This window comes from Macaca nemestrina, chromosome 2, assembly GCF_043159975.1.
Source record: "Macaca nemestrina isolate mMacNem1 chromosome 2, mMacNem.hap1, whole genome shotgun sequence".
Lineage (NCBI taxonomy): Eukaryota > Metazoa > Chordata > Mammalia > Primates > Cercopithecidae > Macaca > Macaca nemestrina.
In genome coordinates this window covers 112879771-112903068 of record NC_092126.1, presented here as the reverse complement: position 1 = coordinate 112903068, position 23298 = coordinate 112879771, and the positions used below count along the sequence as shown (strand labels likewise).

The 23298-nt window shown below is 50.2% G+C and overlaps 3 protein-coding genes across 3 annotated transcripts in view; 2 read left to right on the top strand and 1 right to left on the bottom strand.

Moving 5' to 3' along the window:
• The first annotated feature begins 74 nt into the window (after positions 1-74).
• On the top strand, positions 75-6441 carry LOC105480442 (aminomethyltransferase). Its single transcript, XM_011739324.3, has 9 exons — positions 75-534; positions 634-801; positions 1947-2027; positions 3166-3297; positions 3725-3803; positions 4108-4253; positions 4363-4543; positions 5236-5391; positions 5491-6441. The coding sequence occupies exons 1-9, from the start codon at positions 445-447 to the stop codon at positions 5667-5669; spliced, it is 1212 nt and encodes a 403-aa protein (XP_011737626.1). The 5' UTR covers positions 75-444; the 3' UTR covers positions 5670-6441.
• Positions 6442-6738: 297 nt separating this feature from the next.
• Positions 6739-10987, bottom strand: LOC105480443 (T cell leukemia translocation altered). The gene is made up of 3 exons (XM_011739326.2): positions 10576-10987; positions 10106-10160; positions 6739-8400 (listed from the first exon to the last, which is right to left on the bottom strand). The coding sequence occupies exons 1-3, from the start codon at positions 10796-10798 to the stop codon at positions 8358-8360; spliced, it is 321 nt and encodes a 106-aa protein (XP_011737628.2). The 5' UTR covers positions 10799-10987; the 3' UTR covers positions 6739-8357.
• Positions 10988-11218: 231 nt separating this feature from the next.
• Positions 11219-23298, top strand: part of LOC105480439 (ras homolog family member A) — a 55785-nt gene continuing 43705 nt past the window's right edge. The window contains exon 1 of the mRNA XM_011739321.3: positions 11219-11405. The gene's annotated coding sequence lies outside the window, so the exon portion shown is untranslated. The remainder of the gene's footprint in view (positions 11406-23298) is intronic.

The window sequence follows — 23298 nt, the reverse complement described above, 5'->3', positions numbered from 1 at the left end:
TGGGGTGCTGCCTACCTGCCAGGCTGGCTCCACCCTGCTGTGACCTCTTTACCTTCCCCACCCCTACTTGACCTTACTCCCTTGAGGTCCTAAAGGTATGATTCAGACCTTTCCACCCTTTCTGGAACTTTGACTTTTTGGAGACAGGGCGGTTCTGCAGGGGGCAGTCTAGCCCCTAGCTCTCTTCTGGGCAGCCCAATCAGCTCTGGATTGCCCAAGCTGCCCTGAAAAGCCAGCCGAAAGAGCCGGAGGCTGTTTCCCTGTGGTTGGGAGTTCCTGCATTCTCTGCTGTAAATCCCAGCCTGCCCTTGGGGCTGCCGACGCCCCCTTCAGATCCTTTGCTCCGGAGAGAGACCTGTCCGAGCAGAGGCCTGGACTACATCTCCCGGCGTGCCTGGCAGTGTGGTGTCCTCTGTGCGCCATCTGTGCTCGTTGCAGGCGACGATGCAGAGGGTTGTAAGTGTGGTGGCCCATCTGGGCTTTCGCTTGCAGGCATTGCCCCCGGCCTTGTGTCGTCCACTCAGTTGCGCACAGGTGGGATAGAGGGTGTTGATCTTGGAGGGTGGGGGAGGGTGGGGGAGGGAAGCGGCTGGGGGCTAGGGCTGTGGTGGCACTAAGCCCAGCCGCCCGCAGGACGTGCTCCGCAGGACACCGCTCTATGACTTCCACCTGGCCCACGGCGGGAAAATGGTGGCGTTTGCGGGTTGGAGTCTGCCAGTGCAGTACCGGGACAGTCACACTGACTCGCACCTGCACACACGCCAGCACTGCTCGCTCTTTGACGTGTCTCATATGCTGCAGGTGAGCCAGGGGAGCACGCTGGCCGCCTGATCAGGCCTTCCTCCCTGTTTACAGTGGTGCACTCCTTGGCTTTGTTTGCTGTGAACTGGATTCCAAGGACAGCCCTCCCAGAAGAGCTAGAGGTCATGGGGGTGTCATGGATAGGTCAGTGGCCCCAAGGAAATAAGCTCAGAGGGTCTCATCATCATCTCATCCTTCTAGTCTGCCCCCACTAAGTGGTGTGCCTTAATGTCCCAGGTTTTCCAGGGCTGACACCCACTCTCACGTATTGGGCTGGGTGTTGGTTTGAAAAGGGGTTATTTCCGGTGGCTCACGCCTGTAATCGTAGCACTTTGGGAGGCCGAGGCGGGCGGATCACAAGGTCAGGAGATCGACACCATCCTGGCTAACACGGTGAAACCCCGTCTCTACTAAAACTACAAAAAATTAGCCGGGCGTGGTGGTGCGCGCCTGTAGTCAGCTACTCAGAGGCTGAGGCAGGAGAATGGCGTGTACCCAGGAGGCGGAGCTTGCAGTGAGCTGAGATCGCGTCACTGCACTCCAGCCTGGGCAACAGAGCGAGACTCTGTCTCAAAAAAAAAAAAAAAAAAAAAAGGCCGGGCGCGGTGGCTCAAGCCTGTAATCCCAGCACTTTGGGAGGCCGAGACGGGCGGATCACGAGGTCAGGAGATCGAAACCATCCTGGCTAACACGGTGAAACCCCATCTCTATTAAGAAATACAAAAAACTAGCCGGGCGAGGTGGCGGGCGCCTGTAGTCCCAGCTACTCGGGAGGCTGAGGCCGGAGAATGGCGTGAACCCGGGAGGCGGAGCTTGCAGTGAGCTGAGATCCGGCCACTGCACTCCAGCCTGGGCGACAGAGCGAAACTCCGTCTCAAAAAAAAAAAAAAAAAAAAAAGGAGAAGGGGTTATTTCAGAAAGGTGCTAGGTCCTGTCCAGTCCCTGGCAGTCCCCCAGCACAGAGTGACTGGGGGTGGTCAGGAAATCAGAAGGTGGTCCTTTACCACGTGTAGAACCAAAAAACTGGTTAGTCACTTTGGGTGGGCTGGACTGCACTGTGGATGGCAGGGAGGATGCATCCTAGATTAGTGGCCTTTTGGGTTGTAGCTGTTGCAATGGCCTGAGGCTTTCAATCTCTTCCTCAGACCAAGATATTTGGTAGTGACCGGGTGAAGCTGATGGAGAGTCTAGTGGTTGGAGACATTGCAGAGCTAAGACCAAACCAGGTGGGCCCTTTTATTTCTGCTCTATGAGTTTTCTTAGTCATGAGCCAGCAAATGGGCTTAGTCCCTACCTCAGGCTTAGGAGCACAGAGATGAGTCAAACACAGCCTCTAAGGGCTTGCAGTCTTGGGGGACGGAATCCCTGAGTCATTTCCAGAGACCCAGACATTTGTAGAGAGGGGAATATCCCAGCCTTACTACATCAGGCTAGGAGGCCAGAAACCAAGGTTAATATACTGCTCTCGGGCCATCCCTTCTGTTTAACCCCTCTTTATTCAAAGTGTGGTCCCTGGCCAGGTGCCGTGACTCAAACACCTGTAATCCCAGCACTTTGGGAGGCCAAGGTGGGTGGATCACCTGAGGTCAGGCGTTCGAGACCAGCCTGACCAACATGGCAAAACCTCATTTCTACTAAAAATACAAAAATTAGCTGGGTGTGGTGGTGCGCACCTGTAGTCCCAGCTACTCGGGAGGCTGAGGTTGCAGTGAGCTGAGATCACACCACTGCACTCTGGCCTGGGCAATGGAGCGAGACTCAGTCTAAAAACAAAACAAAACAAAACAAACACAACAAAGTGTGGTCTGTAAACCAGCATCCTTCGAGCTTGTTAGGAATATACTCTCAGGCACTGCCCCAGACCTGCTGAATCAGAACCTTCATTTTAACAAGATCCCCAGGTGATTCATGTGACCCCCTCAACCTCAGGCTTTTTGTCCATCAGTGAGGAGGCTAAGGAAGTTTTTTGGGGGCATTGCTATGGAGTGCTTAGAAGAGCCTGGGATCATCAAGATGACCTTTGAAGCTTTTGTCCTGTGGGTTGGCAAAACATGGGTTGAGTCATCCCAGGTTTGGATAGGTGAAGCAGCAGGTCCTAGGTGTCAGAGATGAAGCATCAGATGGGGCTCTCAGTACAGAGTGGGGAGGGGTGCAGAGGTCTCACCAGATCAGGGAAGCACCCCAAGGTAGGGAGGGGATGAAAACTTACTTGGTGCATGAGGACCAAAGACCTTGGACTTGGGCCCAGACTTGCACCTTCACACCCTGAGTCCTTCACATTAGGGTTCATAACCTTTTGGTAGCTAAGTGGGTTCAGGGGTGTGTCTGGCTCACCCTTGGCCTTGCCCTCCACTTTTGTCCTAGGGGACATTGTCGCTGTTTACCAACGAGGCTGGAGGCATCTTAGATGACTTGATTGTAACCAATACTTCTGAGGGGCACCTGTATGTGGTATCCAACGCTGGCTGCTGGGAGAAAGATTTGGCCCTCATGCAGGTACACCCCCTCTGTGTTCTAGGCACCTTGTCTTCCTTGTTCATAGAGCAGCATCCTTGTTGTCCAGGATAGGGTTGGCGCAGACAAGGGACCCGGACAGTGGCTCTTTGAGTGAAGGAACAGCTATAAGACTCAAGAGCAGGCCCACTCTGGAGCATGCCAGGGTTTGGTGGTGGGGGATTAGGCATGGGGAGGGGGGCTTGGCCCCTCTGGTGAGGGTGTGAGGTGGCAGACCTGGGGTTGGGTCATCTCTTATCACTTAGTAGCTAAGTGACCTTGTAAGATGGGAACCAGCCTACTACCTTTTTTTTTTCCTCCCTCCTCTTCCTCTCCACTGTCTTACTACTGTCCAGCTCTGCAGTGTCCAGCCCATGGTAGGTGCTCAGTAAGTGGCCCCAGATGCTCTTGTGGTGTTTCTGTCTTTTAGGACAAGGTCAGGGAGCTTCAGAACCAGGGCAGAGATGTGGGCCTGGAGGTGTTGGATAATGCCCTGCTAGCTCTGCAAGGTGAGAGGGCTGGGCTGGGGTTGGAGCCAATCTTTGCCTTACTGGCTTCATTGACTGCTTAGCACAGAGACTATACCAAGAAGAAGGTGTGGAAGGTGTGATATTTGTGTGCCATAATTTTAAGTTTGGTATCTTGCCCTCCTCCTACCTACTACAAGGCTCCATGGGCTAGGGACAAGGGCATCTTCTCCCACTTGCAGAGTAAGACTTGCTCAGGGCTTGTTCTGGTCCCTGAATAAGGCTTTAGTCCAGCTTTGAGGGGTGCTGGGACCTGAATTCTTGGTCACTGGCTCCCTGGGCCCAGGCCCCACTGCAGCCCAAGTACTACAGGCCAGCGTGGCAGATGACCTGAAGAAACTGCCCTTCATGACTAGTGCTGTGATGGAGGTGTTTGGCGTGTCTGGCTGCCGCGTGACCCGCTGTGGCTACACAGGAGAAGACGGTGTGGAGGTGTGTCAAGAAGTGGTGTAAGGGGCAGTACAGGGCACAAGATGCACATGAGGGGTGGAAGGTGTGTGGCACAGGGAGCTTCCCATCTGCCCTCTGGTGTTTCATACAGATCTCGGTGCCGGCAGCGGAGGCAGTTCACCTGGCAACAGCTCTTCTGAAAAACCCAGAGGTGAAGCTGGCAGGGCTGGCAGCCAGGGATAGTCTGCGCCTGGAGGCAGGCCTCTGCCTGTACGGGAATGACATTGATGAACACACTACACCTGTGGAGGGCAGCCTCAGCTGGACACTGGGTGAGCTGGGCCAGCACTCAAGGATGGGGTCCTGGAGGTTGGGGTGACCCTTATTAAGACTAACCAGCCCATGACTCCTCCAAAGGTTATGTAGCCTGGAGCAAGTGACTCAGCCTTCCTGAGCCTCCGTTTCCTGAAGGTGCCACTGTGGCTTTGCCTATTAGAAACTGAAGATGCTGCTGGGTGTGGTGGCTTACACCTGTAATCCCAGCACTTTGGGAGGCCGAGGCGGGTGGATCATGAGGACAGGAATTCAAGAACAGCCTGGCCAACATGGTGAAACCCCGTTTCTACTAAAAATATGAAAATTAGCCAGGCATGGCGGCGGATGCCTGTAATCCCAGCTACTTGGGAGACTGAGGCAGGTGAACTGCTTGAACCCGGGAGGCAGAGTTCGCAGTGAGCCGAGATCGTGCCACTGCACTCTAGGCCTGGGCGACAGAGTGACTCCATCTCAAAAAAAAAAAAAAAGAAAAGAGAAACTGAAGATGCTCAGCAGGTGGGCAGCATGGCCTCTAGGGGGTAAGAGGTGGTTTTTTGGCTGACGGCAGTGAGGGGAGGAATAGAACCTGGAGTAGCCCAAGCAAAGGGGCCTTGATGCTAGATGGGTGTTACCTGAGGACTTCCATAAGGACCTCCTGTGGCCAGGGCTTCTATGGGCTGTGGCTTACGTCTCATGTGTCATTCTCCAGGGAAGCGCCGCCGAGCTGCTATGGATTTCCCTGGAGCCAAGGTCATTGTTCCCCAGCTGAAGGGCAAGGTGCAGCGGAGGCGTGTGGGGTTGATGTGTGAGGGGGCCCCGATGCGGGCACACAGTCCCATCCTGAACATGGAGGGTACCAAGATTGGTAGGTGGACCAGGGAAGCTGGGAAGCCCTTGTCTCTTCCCCAGGAGGGTGGGGGCACTGCAAGGTGGTGCTAATGCATGGCTTATGCTTGCTTGACAGGTACTGTGACTAGTGGCTGCCCCTCGCCCTCTCTGAAGAAGAATGTGGCAATGGGTTATGTGCCCTGCGAGTACAGTCGTCCAGGGACAATGCTGCTGGTAGAGGTGCGGCGGAAGCAGCAGATGGCTGTGGTCAGCAAGATGCCCTTTGTGCCCACAAACTACTATACCCTCAAGTGAGGATGGCTCAGGGTGGGGCTGTCCCCTCCAGGAGTCTTGCCTTGGAGGGCATCCTACAAGGGGTTAGTCAATCAGCTGAGGCAGAACTCACTGGGGGTGGGCAGCTAAGGTGGAGGCTGATTCCAATTGTCTGGTTGAGGGGTCATACCACCTATTCCCCCCACCTAACTCATGCCACTCCAGCTTCCTTCAGGACCCTGCTTCTGAGTGACGGACCAGCTCACACAATGTCTTGAGTCCATGATCCCACTGACCCACTCTTGCCTGCTGGAGGGTAATGAGAAACTTTGGTTCTGCCATCTCTCCCACTCTGCCAGGTGCTGGCTGTGGAGCAAAGGCTCACCTTTGTGGGGAGGATAAAACCTGCCCAACCTACCTCACAATGGTTTTTCACATTGCAAAGGGTAATAACATGGGCGGTGTGGACTTAGGCCACCCCCTCCAGTTTGCTTTCCATAAATGCAAATTGTCCCTACTGCAAGTCAGGAATGATTGCTGACTCACAGTAGGGCTGCTATGCCTGTGTGTAAACTTGGGAATGGCTGAGGGAACAGAGACTTACTCTTCCACATACCCAAGTTGGTCTAGTGTGCTGCCCAGTAGCAAACCATGGCAGGCTCACCACCTATTCTGAGCTCCAGGGCTGTTGTAGGGCAGGGTGGGCTTCCTCCCAGACTTGCCTTACCCTGGGCTGACCTTTGCCCCTGGTATGCATTAATGGACTCCACTGAATCCTGAAAAAAAAATTAAACTTCCTTCTTACTTGCCAGTCTCTAGCTTCATTGTTCTTTGTTCACAGGGTTCCTGAAATGCCAACCCAGTGCCTGCCTTCCTGGCCTCCAAGACAAGCTTGGAATAGGTTCTCCTTGAAAGGGGCCAGTCTATAAGAATGGAGATATTGCCTGTTGGGCACCCCATCCCTGCTCCTCCAGGGAGCTGGCATCACCTCTCCCCTCCCTGCAAGTTGTTGCATCTGGGTCCCAAGGGACAGCAGCTTCCAGGATGTTCCCTCTCTCACTGCCCCTATGCATGCATACCCTTGTTCTGTCTGAATAACCACAACAACCGATGCACTTCCGTGTTTAATAAGCCACATCCTCAGTTGAGCCTGGGGTGAAATGTGAGATCCTGACTCTGTGCAGTAGTATCAGTGGGTGGGCCTGGGGCTGTGAAGACCATCATCCTCAGTACAGCTGCAATTCCAGTGCCCCTCTACCACAAAGATGGCTTAGGCAAAGGCAACCAGATGGAAGTGTGACATCCAACAGGGAGGAAGTAGGCAGGGGTCACTAAAGTGGCTGGTGGCCCAGCGGATGGAAGCAGAAGTATGGCCATGAGGGAAGGAGGCAGGTCCAGGGCTATAGTGCTTTCAGGTACTGGTGTTTCTATAGGGGCATTTGCCACCCACGCCTTTGGAAACTCCTCTGGCCTATTGTGACATGGCAGGGCTGCCTGGTTCTTGAAGGCAGAGAAGATGCTAGTGGGGAGGAGCTGAGGCTGTGACATGCGTTTGTACCAGGTCCAGATGGGTAATGATGAGGCTACAGGCTATGATGGGGCCACTGTGCACTAAATGCTTGTTACCATCCTATGAGGGGACAAGGTACAGACCCACATTCCCATAGGCACTTAAGCAGTGGGGGGTAGGAGGCTACCCCAGCGGTTCAGCTGTGCTCCTTCAGGTACTCAGCTTACCCCCAAGAAGGACTGAGAGGAATATGAGTAGGACAGTTGGCAGATGACAATTTCCTTTGCCTGGCTCACAGGAGAAATCTGATTGGGCCAGGGATGTGGGTGTTTGGTGCCTCGATCTGGATGGTGCCAGCAGGGACACCACCCTGCCTTATACCTGAATGGCCAGCTAAATAACCATAGAGCTTAAGGTCTGGCTCAGGTCAGGACTCCCTGGCTCCTTGCCAATAAAGCAAAACCAGGGATTCAGAAAACTCAGGGCTTAGGAGAAAACAGATCTGCCTTACAAATCCCAGAGCTGGTCAACCTCAGGCTTCCTCTCAGGAAAAAATTTTTTTTTTTTTGAAATGGAGTCTCGCTCTGTCACCCAGGTTGGAGTACAACGGCGCAATCATAGCTCACTGCAACCTCTGCCTCCCAGGTTCAAGCGAATCTCCTGCCTTAGCCCCCTGAGTAGCTGGGATTACAGGTGTGCGCCACTACACCCGGCTAATTTTTGTATTTTTAGTAGAGATGGGGTTTTCACCATGTTGGTTAGGCTGGTCTCGAACTCCTGACCTCGTGATCTGCCTGCCTCAGCCTCCCAAAGTGTTGGGATTACAGGCGTGAGCCATCGCGTCTGGCCAACTCAGGAAATATTTTTATGGGATCATATCTCGGGGATGGGAAGAGGGACAGGAAAAGAAACCTAAGACAAAAGAACTGATGGCCTTCCCAACCCAGAGGCTTCCTGAGTTATCACCCCTGAGAGAGGAGGAACACAATCTCTCTCCTTAAGGCACCCAGATAAGGGTACAGGCAAACTCTTCCCTTGCCCAGTGCCTGGATGAGGATGTAGGGCCAAGAGGCAGAACAGGCCCAGCCCTGCAGGCACTGGGTACCCTGCTACCAACCCTGAACCCCCGGCAGTTGTCCCTGAGGTCTGGGGAGTAGCAGAACCCAGTGTAGAAGCCAGCAGACCCAGTGATGCCCTTGGAGACCCTCTGCTGCCTTCCCTTATTCTCTGTGGGTTTTGAGAGGTTCGTTTGCTGCCATTTCCCTGAAAGTGATGGAGAGAGAGAAGAGAGAGGGGTTATTCCATGGGCAGAACAGTTGATGAAATTGGCTCTCCCAAGCTCATTCTTGAGGATTGAGCTAGGCTCAGTAAGGTCACATAACAATCTAGACCTCTCTGCTGATCTCCCACAGCCCACCCTGGGCCCAGCACCTTCTCCCTGCAGACCCATTCTTCTTCCTGGTTCTCCATGTTAGTATGGCATTGCCATCCTTCTCTTTTTTTAATTATTCTTTTTATTTATTATTATTGTTATTATTTTTCTTTTTTTGAGAAGGGGTTTCACTCTTGTTGCCCAGGCTGGGGTGCAATGGTAAGATCTCAGCTCACTGCAGCCTCCACCTCCTGGGTTCAAGCAATTCTCCTGCCTCAGCCTCCCAAGTAGCTGGGATTACAGGCGCACGTCACCACACCCAGCTAATTTTTGTATTTTTAGTAGAGATGGGGTTTCGCCATGTTGGCCAGGCTGGTCTCAAACTCCTGGCTTCAGGCGATCTACCCTCCTCTGTCTCCCAAAGTTCTAGGAACAGGCGTGAGCCACCATGCCCGGCCTATTATTTTTTTTGAGATAGAGTCTCACTCTGATGCCCAGGCTGGAGTGCAGTGGCGTGATCTGGGCTCACTGCAACCTCTGCCTCCTGGGTTCAAGTGACTCTCATGCCTCAGCCTCCCGAGTAGCTGGGATTACAGGTGTACACCACCATGCCAGCTACTTTTTTCTATTTTTAGTAAATATGGGGTTTGCTATGTTGACCAGGCTGGTCTCAAACTCCTGACCTCAAGTGATCCACCCATCTCTGCCTCCCAAAGTGCTGGGATTACAGGCATGAGCCAGGGGGCCTGGCCTCTTCTCCAAGACAGAAATCTGGGCAGTGGCAGCCTTTCTAACCTCTAGCCCTAACTCTTGGACCCCTTTATCTACTTGCCATGAAGTAGGCATTTATAAAGGCAAATTAGATCAGATCACAGCCTTGCTGAGTTAGTCTTTCAATGGCTCCCAGGGTCCAACAAGCTCTCATGTTCAAGCTCCAGCATCGCAGTCTTACCTATTCTAATATGTCACCCTTATCCTTCCCTCTTAGCCTTGCTCTATCCATTCCCTTTGCCAGGTACATTTTGTCACCCTGTGGCCTTTGATCTCGGCTTAGGTGTCTTTCTCGGCAGATGCCTTCCCTGACCACCCCTGCCCCATGCACCCCTAATAAATCCCTGGCTCCCCATGAGCAGGGCCCGGGTTTTCTTTGTTCTCTGGGCCTCGTGTGGTCCCTATCATGTGATAGGGGCCCAGAGATTATCTGAATGAATGCCCTGATTAGTGAGTGCATGTTTTGCAGAAGAGGAGGCTGACCCTGATGAGGTCAATGTGCTAAGGACAGAGATTACTGCCTTTCCAACTGAGGGGATTGCGCGGAGTGGAATCCAACAAACATGTCATTTCATCTCTCTGAAATTATGACAATACCACCACCTGTCCTACAGGCTGCTGAACAACATGCTGATGGACTGTCCAAACCTTGATGTCATCCTAACTCAAAGCCTGAACTCTACGTGCAGACTTGAAGCTTGCTGCAAAGGCTATTAAGCTGGTGGGCTTATAGCCTGAGAACTCCCTTCTCTGTCACCAGCACAGGTGGTGGTGACATCCTTGGAATGCCAAGCATGGGGTTGCGGTATGGACAGATTTACTCACCACGAAGGGAAATGCGTGGAGCCATCAGGCGTGGATCCATTCTGACCACCCAGACCTGGAGGCAAAAACACATCCAGAGCTGCAGCAGGCTGGGGTGGGGATCTGAGCAGGCATCAGCCCAGGTCAGGTTAGAGACCACTGGTATTGTTTGGTGAAGTCTAGTAAGGGTCCTAAGGGACTAATCGTATTGCCAGGTGAGAGTTCTGAGGAACAGATACAATGTGATGGGTGGACTGGTGGAGATTCTGGCGTAAAATGGTATGGTGGCATGAGTCAGGGTACAACGTTAAGTTCTCTCATCCAAGTACCCGGCTTAGCTTCGTGGTCAGATGCGTTCAGGGTGGTAAGGCCGTGAACCAATGTTAAGTTCTGATGAGCCTCTTGCAGGATAGTTGGGGAACCCAGTGATACAGTCGGGAGAGGGTGGGGGCGGGGGCGGCCAGCCCACGGAAGTTCGTAGGAAGCCTCACCTGGACGGTGATACAACCCGGTCACTGTATTCCCGTAGAACCCCCAGGCCAGCTGGATGCCCAGGAGACTTAACACCAACCACAGCAGCAACAGCTTGAAAAGGGTCACGCGCATGTCCTGCGCCTCCCACTCCCTCAAGAATTCGCTGCCCAGCGCGCCCAGCGCATCCAGTACCGTGGCCGGTAGAGCCTGCAAGGCCTGCCCAGACCAGGGCTCCGCCATGACTGGCCCTCGCCCCACCCGGGGTACTGTCACCGTAGTCCCTACCACGCACGCGTGTGATCTTCCGGGGCCAGGCCCGTTAGTGCGCACGCGTAAATCTAGGCAGGGCGGGGCCTACTTCGCTTGAGTGAAGTGTTGGCAGTTTGGGGAGGAGTATTAAAACCGCGCACGCGCACCTAGCCCCACCCTGCTTGCTTAAGGGATGAGTGACTCCGGGAGTACAAAATAGCAACCAGGTCTTTTATAGCCCCGGAGTTCCCGTGATGCCCCACGCGGCTGCAATGATTGGTTAAGGGTTTTGCTTTTAGGGCGTGGCCGCGCTCCTGAGCAATAGTGGATGAGCTGTGAGTGCGCGCGCGTGCGCGAGGCCGCGACCTAGGTCGGCTCGAGCCCGCTGGGCACTCGGGGGCGCGCACGTCGTTCTTCGCCCTCCCGCCGCCGCCCGCCCTCGCTCTCTCGCGCTCCCCTCCCGCCGCCCGCGGTCCTCCGTCGGTTCTCTCGTTAGTCCGCGGTCTGGTCTTCAGCTACCCGTCTTCGTCTCCGAGCTTGCGACTCGCGGACCGGCGTCCCCGGCGCGAAGAGGCTGGACTCGGATTCGTTGCCTGAGGTGAGCGGAAGGGTTCCCTCCAGGCGCCGCGGGGCCCCAGGCCCTCCCGCCCGCCCGGTAGTCTTCCGGCCGGCAGGCCGCCGCCCCGCAGCGGCCGCACCCCACCGGCTGCTCGTGGCCGAGCCGCCCCTGGCCGAGCCGCCCCTGACCTTTGACCTGACTCCCGGCTCAGGCCCCGCGCCCCAAAGCGGCGACCCCGCCCGCGCAGTCCCCGGAAGCGCGCCCCGTAGTCTCCAGTGCCCCTTCCCCCGCCCGGCCGGGCCTGGTGGAGCCCAAAGCTGCCCGCCTGCCTGCCCTCGGTCCTCGGCGCTTCCTCTCCCGGCAGCGCCGGGCAGGGCGGGGGCTTTGTGCCGGGCCCCCGACCGCGCAGTGTGGCTGGCTGCTGAAAGCGCGCGTGGCTGTCGGAGTTGAAATGGGAAAGAAACTCTTTCCAACTCCATTTTGCTTTTTACGTTTACCGAGAAACGTGAATCACTGTTTTATATTGATTAAAGTTCAGTTACACTTTGGGTAGGTTTTCTTTTAATGCAGATTTGTTGGAGACTGTGTAAGTAAGTAAAAGATTGTATTGAAAGCTTAGAGGTATGATCTACGGCCATACCACCCCGAACGCGCCCTAACTCGTCTGAAAGCTTTGGGGTCTGTATTGAGTGGAAAAGGGGCATTTTCCAGTTGAAAAAAAAAAAAAAACCACAAAACTGTAAATGATTTAGCGATGTTGCATGAAAACAGATGCAATATTGGTTAGTCTAAGTCGCTGTATTGATTAGGAATCACCTAAGCATCTGTACCTTAGTTACTGATTGGATCTACAGTTACAGATCGTCTTCATTGAATAGCGCTATTTGCATCCAAGTTGATTTGTTCACAAACCTTGTTTAGTAGTTTACGGTGGAAAACTGGAATCTTTTTTACCTCAAAGTTGGTTCCACTTGTGTTTTTTAATAGTTTTGATTTTAAATTTTTACCTCTGTTGACTTGTTTGGTTCTTTTTGTCTTGAAGGAAGTCTTTTAAAATAAACGCTTCTTGCAGGTGTGTAAGTAGATTATATTTCACTCTGCCTTCCTGAAGGAGAAAAACAGAAAAACTGAAAAACTTCCATAATTTAAAATGTGTGTGATGAGAATTTTTCAACCACTTAGTATCACCCAGATGTGTAGTGTGTATGTACCATGTGGATGATTGTCACCTTGAGATGTGGCTAAATAGGCGGAGATACTGTTTTGAGCGTTTGGCACAAGTGACATTGGACTGAAAAAAGACTAGTTTTTAATTGTAAAGGATGACTTATTGAAGGATCTCTGGATAACTTGTCTTAATTGGTTCCATCTAATTTTGTGGAGCACTGATGGCTCTTGGGGACATTAAATATATAAGGTGCACCTTGGTTTGAGTTAAAGTCTAATGCTAGATTTATTTTCTCTGTTGTAAAAATCTGCGTTGCAGGGAAGAAGAGAGTAGGAATAATGTATAGTTCTTGAATTTTAGATCTAAGAGGAATCTTTCAGGTGTGGTTGTCTAACCCCATTTGCAGATGAGCAAACTGAGTCCCAGAGACTTAAGTAAATTTCCCAGGATTATCTGTCTAGTCAGGAGCAGACCAGAACTGTCTGCTCTGTTAAGGTATTCTCCATTTACTCCCAAACATTTGACCTCTAGAGTCAGCTAAAATTCAGGACTTCCAGCTTATTCCATTGTTTCTTCTTTTAAACCTTGTTGATGGTGAATAGTTTGGGAGAATCTGAAAAATTCATTTGCCAAAAAAAATTCAGTTCATTAGCTTACATAGCACTCTCCCCTTGTTAACTGGATGGTCCTGCCTTCAATTGAGGGAGCTAGATGAATGTACAAGGGTCCCTGGCTGACCTAATCATGGCTTTAAGTGTTCGGATTTTTTTTTTTTTTTAAGGGTCCAACTTCTAGAGCAAGGCCTACACTTTTACTGCTTCAAAACCAAGATATTTAGGTCAGGCTAACATATTTTTAGGTAACTGTGGGCACTTTTGACTATTAATTAGGGGTACTGCATGTGTCAAGTAAACAATTCCCTGTGCACATGTATGTGGTGGTGGTGGTGGAGTATTTTTGTAGTCTTGATTTCTTTCCATTTGTCAGTTAACTCCTTTTTAAAAGTTTATTCTGGTCATATGGGGGTGTAAGTTATTAGGAGAGTTAAAAAGAGGTAGCTCTTCAAGTGTTTCTTGTCCATGGGGTGGAGCCCTGCAGTGACGGGAGAAGGTGCTAGTTTGCGTCGTCGTCTTTTTTTTTTTTTTTTTTTTTTTTTGAGACGGAGTGTTGTTCTGTCACCCAGGCTGGAGTGCAGTGGCCGGATTCTCAGCTCACTGCAGCCTCCGCCTCCCGGGTTCACGCCATTCTCCTGCCTCAGCCTCCCGAGTAGCTGGGGCTACAGGCGTCCGCCACCTCGCCCGGCTAGTTTTTTGTATTTTTTAGTAGAGACGGGGTTTCACCGTGTTAGCCAGGATGGTCTCGATCTCCTGACCTTGTGATCCGCCCGCCTCGGCCTCCCAAAGTGCTGGGATTACAGGCTTGAGCCACCGCGCCCGGCCCGTTTGCGTCTTCTTAATTGTCTTAGAGCGCTGAGAGATTTATGTTAACTCTGAAAGACTGATAGTTCAGCTTCTAAGAGAGCTAATTTGAGCCTGCTGTAGACAGCACCTTGGGTTTAATTGCATTATGGTTACTAGTGATTATGATAAATAGTACATAGTCACTGGATTTTAAAATTGGCCATATACTTTTATTTTTATTTTTGAAATGGAGTCTCACTCTGTTGCCTAGGCTGGAGTGCAGTGGTGCGATCTCAGCTCACTGCATCGTCTGCCTCCTGGGTTCAAGTGATTCTCCTGCCCTAGCCCCTGGAGTAGCTGGGACTACGGGCACCAGCCACCGTTCCTGGCTAATTTTTGTATTTTTAGTAGGGACGGGGTTTCACCATGTTGGCCAGGCTGGTCTTGAACTCCTGACCTCAGGTGATCACCCACCTCGGCCTCCCAAAGTGCTGGGATTACAGGCGTGAGCCCACACGCCCACCCATATTTGTAGTTTTAAAAGGATCCTAAGTATTTTGTCCGACTCTACCATTGGATCTACAGTTACAGATCGTCTTCATTGAATAGCGCTATTTGCATCCAAGTTGATTTGTTCACAAACCTTGTTTAGTAGTTTACGGTGGAAAACTGGAATCTTTTTTACCTCAAAGTTGGTTCCACTTGTGTTTTTTAATAGTTTTGATTTTAAATTTTTACCTCTGTTGACTTGTTTGGTTCTTTTTGTCTTGAAGGAAGTCATTCGTTTATTCCTTTATTTACCTGTCCAATGTAACTGTTTGCTTGTAACTACACATTAATATAACTAAATTTTGAACTTGTTAATGTTACATGTCTTGCTATACTTGGGCTCTTTGGGGACATGTCATTGTTAAGTATTTGTGGGATTAAAATTTCCAAGACATTTTGAAGTTGGTAATTACTATAAAATCCTTCATCTTTAATCTGTGGAGCTATAGTATTAAGTGAAGGCCTCGGTATGTTCATAATTACGGTAGTCTTGTGACTGAAAATCAGGCACTGAAGCTGCTCATTCTGGGTGTTGGTCTCAGTTTATTGGTACTTCCGCCAAATACATTTTTATAGCTAATAATACTGAAAAACATCAAATACACTTGCTGAATTGCAATCAGTATGCAGTTTATGCCAAACTGAGCTTGATTTCATTTTTTAAGAGGATGAGTAAATATATAAGTGTGTGTGTGTACATATATATATATATATATATATTTTTTTTTTTTTTCTCTTTCGAGATGGAGTCTCACTGTATTGCCCAGGCTGGAGTGCAGTAGCGTGATCTTGGCTCACTGCAACCACTGCTTCCCAGTTGAAGTGATTCTCACGCCTCAGTCTCTGGAGTAGTTGGGATTATCGGCATGCACCTCTATACTTGGCTAATTTTTGTATTTTTAGTAGAGACGGGGTTTCACCATGTTGGCCAGGCTGGTCTCGACCTCTTTTTTTTTTTTTTTTTCTGAGATGGAGTCTCCCTCTGTCATCCAGGCTGGAGTGCAGTGGCCGGATCTCAGCTCACTGCAAGCTCCGCCTCCCAGGTTCACGCCATTCTCCTGCCTCAGCCTCCTGAGTAGCTGGGACTACAGGCGCCCCCCACCACGCCTGGCTAATTTTTTGTATTTTTAGTAGAGACGGGGTTTCACCGTGTTGACCAGGATGGTCTTGATCTGACCTCGTGATCCTCCTGCCTCGGCCTCCCAAAGTGCTGGGATTACAGGCGTGAGCCACCGCGCCCAGCCTGGAACTCTTGACCTCAGGTGATCTGCCCCCCTCTGAAATTGTTGAGATTACAGGTGAGAGCCACTACTGTGCTTGGCCACATTTAAGCATATTTATGATAGTATCTTAAATTTAAGTGAAGGGAAAGAGGAAAACATACACAGCCAATGAAGTAAGTTCGAAGTGCAGTGAAAGGAAAAGTTGGAGGTAAAAAGAGGTTAGAGAGGTGGGCAGGGGCCAGATCATATAGGGCCTTTAGGACATGGGAAATTCTTTGGATTTGTTCTGAGATTAGAAGTCATTTAGATATTCTTTAGAAAAGGGGATGACATGATCTGATATTTAAAAAAAAAAAAAAAAAAAAAAAACAACTAGAATCACCGTGAGTAGGAGTAGATCTAATTCTATTCTGACCAAATAGTAAACTAATATGGTAATTGTACAAATATGAGAAAGGATTTCCTGGCCAGGAGCGGTGGCTCACGCCTGTAATCCCAGCACTTTGGGAGGCTGAGGCAAGTGGATCACTTGAGGTCAGGAGTTTGAGGCCAGCCTGGCCAACATGGTGAAACCCCATTTCTACTAAAAATAAAAAAAATTACCTGGGCGTGGCAGTAGGCGCCTATAATCCCAGCTATTCAGGAGGCTGAGACAGGAGAATCACCTTAACCTGGGAGGCGGAGGTTGCTGTGAGCTGAGATCGCGCCATTGCACTCCAGCCCGGGAGATGGTGCAAGACTCTGTCTCAAAAAAAGAAAAAAAAAAAGGAAAAGATTTCCTAATATTAATTTCCTTGACTTAATGACTTCAGCCTGTTTTATTTGAAGTCATCCCTCCCCTCCGCACCCCACCCCACCCTACCCCACCCCAGACAGGGTCTCACTGTGTCACCCAGGCTGGAGTGCAGTGAGTCATCTCAGTTCACTTCAACCTCTGTTTCCCAGGTTCAAGCGATTCTCGTGCCTCACCTCTAGAGTAGCTGGGACTACAGGTGTGTGTGACCACGCCCGACTAATTTTTGTATTTTTAGTAGATGGTGTTTCACCATGTTGGCCTGGTCTCGAACTCCTACCTCAGGTGATGCACATGCCTTAGCCTCCCAAGTGCTGGGAGTATAGGTGTGAGCCACCATGCCTAGCCAAACCATTGATTTTCTGACACTTGCCTTTCAGCCTGTAATTACTGTCTCTGTAATGCTTGTGTTAAAAAGGAGATGGAATTTGATGAAGCAAGTCGTTAAAATGTTCACTGTAGGCCGGGCGCGGTGGCTCAAGCCTGTAATCCCAGCACTTTGGGAGGCCGAGACGGGCGGATCACGAGGTCAGGAATCGAGACCATCCTGGCTAACATGGTGAAACCCCGTCTCTACTGAAAATACAAAAAAAAATTAGCCGGGCGTCGTGGCGGGCACCTGTAGTCCCAGCTACTCGGGAGGCTGAGGCAGGAGAATGGCGTGAACCCAGGAGGCGGAGCTTGCAGTGAGCTGAGATCCGGCCACTGCACTCCAGCCTGGGTGACAGAGCAAGACTCCATCTCAAAAAAAAAAAAAAGTTCACTGTAGTCTAGGTGGTGGGGTACAGGTGTATACTGTAAAAAAAATTATTTTTTCCCTTTTAGTATAGAGTCTTGCTCTGTCGCCCAGGCTGGAGTATAGTGCGCGATCTGGACTCACTGCAACCTCCACCTCCTGGGTTGAAGCAGTTCTTCTGCCTCAGCTTCCTGAGTAGCTGGGATTCACAGGCATCCGCTACCACTCCTGGCTAATTTTTGTATTTTGAGAAGAGACCAGGTTTCACCACGTTGGCCAGGCTGGTCTTGAACTCCTGACCTCATGATCCACACGCCTCGGCCTCCCAAAGTGCTGGGATTACAGGTGTGAACTACTGCGCCTGGCCTAAGTTTTTTTTTTTTTTCTTTTTTTGAGACGGTCTCACTCTGTCACCCAGGCTGGAGTGCAGTGGCATGATCTTGGCTCATTGCAACCTCAACCTCCTGGTTCAGGTGATGCTTTCACCTCAGCCTCCCAAAGCTTGGATTATAGGTGCGAGTCACCACACCTGGCTAATTTTTATGTTTTTTTGCAGAGACTGGGTTTCGCTGTGTCGCTCAGGCCGGTCTTGAACTCCCAGCCTCAAGTGATCTGCCTGCCTTGGCCGCCCAAAGTCTCAAACTCCTGGCCTCAAGTGATCCACCCGTCTTGGCCTCACAAAGTGTTGGGATTACAGGTGTGAGCCATCATACCAGGCCTATATTTATTTATTTATTTTTAGAGACAGGGTCTCACTATGTTGCCCAGGCTGGCCTTAAACTGCTGGGCTCAAGCAGTCCTCCTGCCTCACCCTCCCAAAGTGCTGGGATTACAGGCATGAGCCACTGTACCCAGCAAAATATTTGCTAAATAAGAAAAATCATAAAGCTGAAACTAGATTCTTTTTTTTTTTTTTAAGATGGAGTCTCTCTGTCGCCAGGTTGAAGTACAGCCTTGGCGCGATCTCGGCTCACTGCAACCTCTGCCCACCTGGTTCAGCCAATTCTCTTGCCTCAGCCTCCAGAGTAGCTAGGACTACAGGCACAGGCCACCACACCCAGCTAATTTTTGTGTTTTTAGTAGAGAGGAGGTTTCACCATGTTGGCCAGGATGGCCTCGACTTCTTGACCTTGTGACCCCGTGATCCTCCCGCCTCGGCCTCCCTAGGTGTTGGGATTACAGGCGTGAGCCACCAAGGATTTGTGTTAAAATTTTTTTTGCTGGCCAGGCGCGGGGGCTCAAGCCTGTAATCCCAGCACTTTGGGAGGCTGAGACGGGTGGATCACGAGGTCAGGGGATCGAGGCCATCCTGGCTGGCTAACACGGTGAAACCCTGTTTCTACTAAAAAATACAAAAAACTAGCCAGGCGAGGTGGCGGGCGTCTGTAGTCCCAGCTACTCGGGAGGCTGAGGCAGGAGAATGGCGTAAACCCGGGAAGTGGAGCTTGCAGTGAGCTGAGATCAGGCCACTGCACCCCAGCCTGGGCGACAGAGCGAGACTCCGTCTAAAAAAAAAAAAATTTTTTTTTTGCTTTATTTTTTTCTTCTTTTTTTGTATTAGAGATGGGGTGTTGCTATGTTGCTTAGACTGATCTTGTACTCCTGGGCTCAAGTGGTCCTCCTGTCTCAGCCTCCCAAAGTGCTAGGATTACAGGTGTGAGTCAAGCAATGCTCGTGCCTCAGCCTCCCCAGTAGCTCGATTACAGGTGCCAACCACCACCTGCCCACCACCCCCGGCTAATTTTTGTATTTTGTATTTTAGTAGAGACAAGAATTATACCATGTCGGCCAGGCTGGTCTCAAATTCCTGACCTCAGGCAATCCACCCACCTCAGCTTCCTGCTGGAATTATGGGCGTGAGCTACCCTGGCCAAGATTTTTAACTTCTGAAGCTTATAGCTGCTCTAAATCACAATAATTCAGTTCCATAATTTTTAAGTTGCTTATTTTGACTTTAGGTATATGGTTGAACATTCTAACTTTTGTTATGTATACATTTTTATTTTACTGTATTCTTGTGGCCATTGTATCCTACTCTGTATGTTGCAGATGAGTTGTGATTCTCTGGACTTAGAGATCACATGCTCTATTACCAGGATATTTTTTTGTAACTCCGTTTGTTGTTTGGGATATAGGCTTTGAGAGGTTAAGGAAGTAAATTTAGGATGGATATTGATGTTGTAACACTTTGTTAATCCTTTTTTCTACAAGATAATTTTATTATGTGATACAGCAATTTTGTTCAGAGATGTTTTGTGTGTGTGTGGAAAATTTCTTTTCTGGATGAAATCTCTTGTTTAACTTCTCCAGTTATTCATAATGAAGCTGTTTATCTTTTAAAGATATTAAGTTCAGAAAAGGAAGGCAAGCTGCATACAGTGGCTCACGCCTTTATTCCAGCACTTTGGGAGGCCAAGGTGGGTGGATCACCTGAGGTCAGGAGTTCAAAACCAGTCTGACCAACATGGTGAAACCCCATCTCTACTAAAACTACAAAAATTAGCCAGGTGTGTTAGTGGGTTACTGTAATCCCAGCTACTCAGGAGGCTGAAGCAGGAGAATTGCTCGAACTTGGGAGGTGGAGGTTGCAGTGCTCTAAGATCACAGCACTCCAGCCTGGGCAACTCTGTCTCAAACACAAACACAAAGAAAAGGAAGGCAGTAGAGTATCTTATTTAAGAGCATGGATTCTGGAGAGAAGCTGACAGTTAAATACTAGCTCTGACACTTGATGGCTTGAGACCCTTGACAGTAATATGATTCCTTTTTGATTCAGTTTTTTTCTTCTGTAGAAAGGGAATGGTAAGCGAGCACTATGAGATTTCAGTGAGAGAGAAGCACTTACCTCAAGTGCCAGACAGCAGCCTTTCAGCTAACTTATTATATTTATTTTTTGAGATGAAGTTTTGCTCTTGTTGCACAGGCTGGAGTGCAATGGCACGATCCCAGCTTACTGCAGTCTCCACCTCTCAGGTTCAAGCGATTCTCCTGCCTCAGCCTCCTGAGTAGTTGGGATTACACGCATGTGCCACCATGCCCGGCTAATTTTTTGTCTTTTTATTTTTATTTTTATTTTTTTTCATTTATTTTTATTTTTTTTGAGACGGAGTCTCGCTCTGTGCAGTGGCCGGATCTCAGCTCACTGCAAGCTCCGCCTCCCGGGTCCACGCCATTCTCCTGCCTCAGCCTCCAGAGTAGCTGGGACTACAGGCGCCCGCCACCTCGCCCGGCTAGTTTTTTTTTGTATTTTTCGGTAGAGACCCGGTTTCACCGTGTTAGCCAGGATGGTCTCGATCTCCTGACCTCGTGATCCGCCCGTCTCGGCCTCCCAAAGTGCTGGGATTACAGGCTTGAGCCACTGCGCCCAGCAATTTTTTGTATTTTTAGCACAGACTGGTTTTCACGATGTTAGCCAGGATGGTTTCGATCTCCTGACCTCAGGTGATCTGTCTGCCTCCACCTCCCAAAGTGCTGGAATTACAGGTGTGAGCCACCGCACCTGGCCTACTTTTTTTATTACTTTTTTTTTGGAGACCGAGTCTGGCTCTGTCGCCCAGGCCGGAGTACAGTGGCATGATCTCGGCGCCCTGCAACCTCCGCCTCCCAGGTTCATGCGATTCTCCTGTCTTAGCCTCCCAGGTAAACTGGGACTACAGGTGCATGCTGCCACGCCCGGCTAATTTTTGTTTTGTATTTTAGCAGAGACGGGGTTTTACCGTGTTGCCCAGGCTGGTCTCCATCTTCTGTGTTCAGGCAGTCCGCCTACCTTGGCCTCCCATAGTTGCTAGTATTACAGCCGTGAGCCACCGTGCCTGGCCTTTTTTTTTTTTTTTTTTTTTTTTTGAGACGGAGGCTTGCTCTGTTGTCCAAGCTGGAGTGTAGTGGCACAATCTTGGCTCACTGCAACCTCTGCCTACCCAGTGCAAGCGATTCTCCTGCCTCAGCCTCCCCAGTAGCTGGGACTACAGGCGCGCGCCACCATGCCCAGCTAAATTTTTTGTGTGTGTTTTTGTGTTTGTTTTTTCACTAGAGACGGAGTTTCACTATGATGGCCAGGCTGGTCTCGAACTCATGACCTCGTGATCCACTTGCCTCGGCTTCCCAAAGTACTGGGATTATGGGTGTGAGCCACAGCACCCGGCCTTTTTTTTTTTTTTTTTTGGATAAGGTATTGTTTTGTCTTCCAGGCTGGAGTGCAGTGGCATAATCTTAGCTCATGGTGGCCTCCAGCTTTTGGTGTCAGGGTATCCTTCCACCTCAGCCTCCCGAGTAGCTGGGACTACAGGTGTGTGTGCAACTGCGCCCAGCTAATATTTTTACCTTTCGTAGAGATGGAATCTCAATGTCTTGCCCAGGTTGGTCTCAGACTCCTGGGCTCAAACAATCCTCCCACCTCAGACTCCCAAAGTGCTGGAAGTATGGGCGTGAGCCACTGAGTCCAGCTATCTTCAACTTTCACTATTCAGGTTACAGTTTGTAGTACCTTTTTTTGGCAGGGCAGGGGAAGGGTAGCGGAAGTAGCGCCCTAAGATCTCTTGGAATAAAACAGGGCTTACTACTTGGTTCCTGGTGCTTAAGAACATGTTTGCTAGACTCGGCTCTTTCCAGACTTGGAATCCAGTTCCCCAAGTTGGAATCACCTGAGGTTTGTTTTAATCACCTTCATGGAGGTATAATTTGCGTACAATAAAATGCATATACTTTATTTTATTTTATTTTATTTATTTTTTTTTTTTGAGACGGAGTCTCGCTCTGTAGCCCAGGCTGGAGTGCAGTGGCCGGATCTCAGCTCACTGCAAGCTCCGCCTCCCGGGTTCACGCCATTCTCCGGCCTCAGCCTCCCGAGTAGCTGGGACTACAGGCGCCCGCCACCTCGCCCGGCTAGTTTTTTTTATTTCTTAGTAGAGACGGGGTTTCACCGTGTTATCCAGGATGGTCTCGATCTCCTGACCTCGTGATCCACCCGTCTCGGCCTCCCAAAGTGCTGGGATTACAGGCTTGAGCCACCGCGCCCGGCCAAAATGCATATACTTTAAATGATAGTTTGATATATTTTTTTTTTAGACACAGGGTCTTGTTCTGTCACCCAGCTGAAGTACAGTGTCGGAATCATAGCTTACTGCATCCTCAACCTCCTAGGCCCAAGAATTCTCCACTTCAGCCTCTTGAGTAGCTAGGGTTGCAGGTATGCACCACCACGCCTGGCTACATTTTTAGTTTTTAATTATTTTTTTGTAGAGAGAGGGGTCTCACTAAGTTGCTCAGGCTAGTCTTGAACTCCTGGCCTTAAGTGATCCTCTCGTCTCAGCCCCACAAAGCCCTGGGATTGTAGGCACGAGCCACCACAAACCACCAGTTTGATAAATTTTGATAAATATATATACCCATGTAATTGCCATGCAGTTGAGTTAAAGAGCATTTCCTCAAGGCTTTAAATTTTTATTTATTTATTTATTTTGAGACAGAGTCTTATTCTGTCATCTAGGCTGGAGTGCAATGGCGCAATCTTGGCTCACTGCAGTCTCTGCCTCCCGGGTTCAAGTGATTCTCCTGCCTCAGCCTCCCAAGTAGCTGGGACTACAAGCAAGCGTCACCACACCCAGCTAATTTTTTGTATTTTTAGTAGAGACGGGGTTTCACTGTGTGAGCCAGGATGGTCTTGATCTGATCTTGTGGTCTGTCTGCCTCTGTCTCCCAAAGTGTTGGGATTATAGACATGAGCTAGTGCGCTGGCATTTGTTGTTGTTGTTGTTGTTTTTTTTGAGATGGAATCTCACTCTGTTGTCCAGGCTGCAGTGCAGTAGTACGATCTCAGCTCACTGCAACCTCTGCCTCTTGGGTTCAAGTGATTCTCCTGCCTCAGCCTCCCAAGTAGCTGGGACTACAGGCACCCGCCACCACACCCAGCTAATTTTTTGTGTTTTTAGTAGATTTGGGGTTTCGCCATGTTGGCCAGGCTGGTCTTGAAGGCCTGACCTCGTGATCTGCCTGCCTTGGCTTCCCAAAGTGCTGGAATTACAGGCATGAGCCACTGCGCCTGGCCTGAAGTTTTTTTGTTTTTTT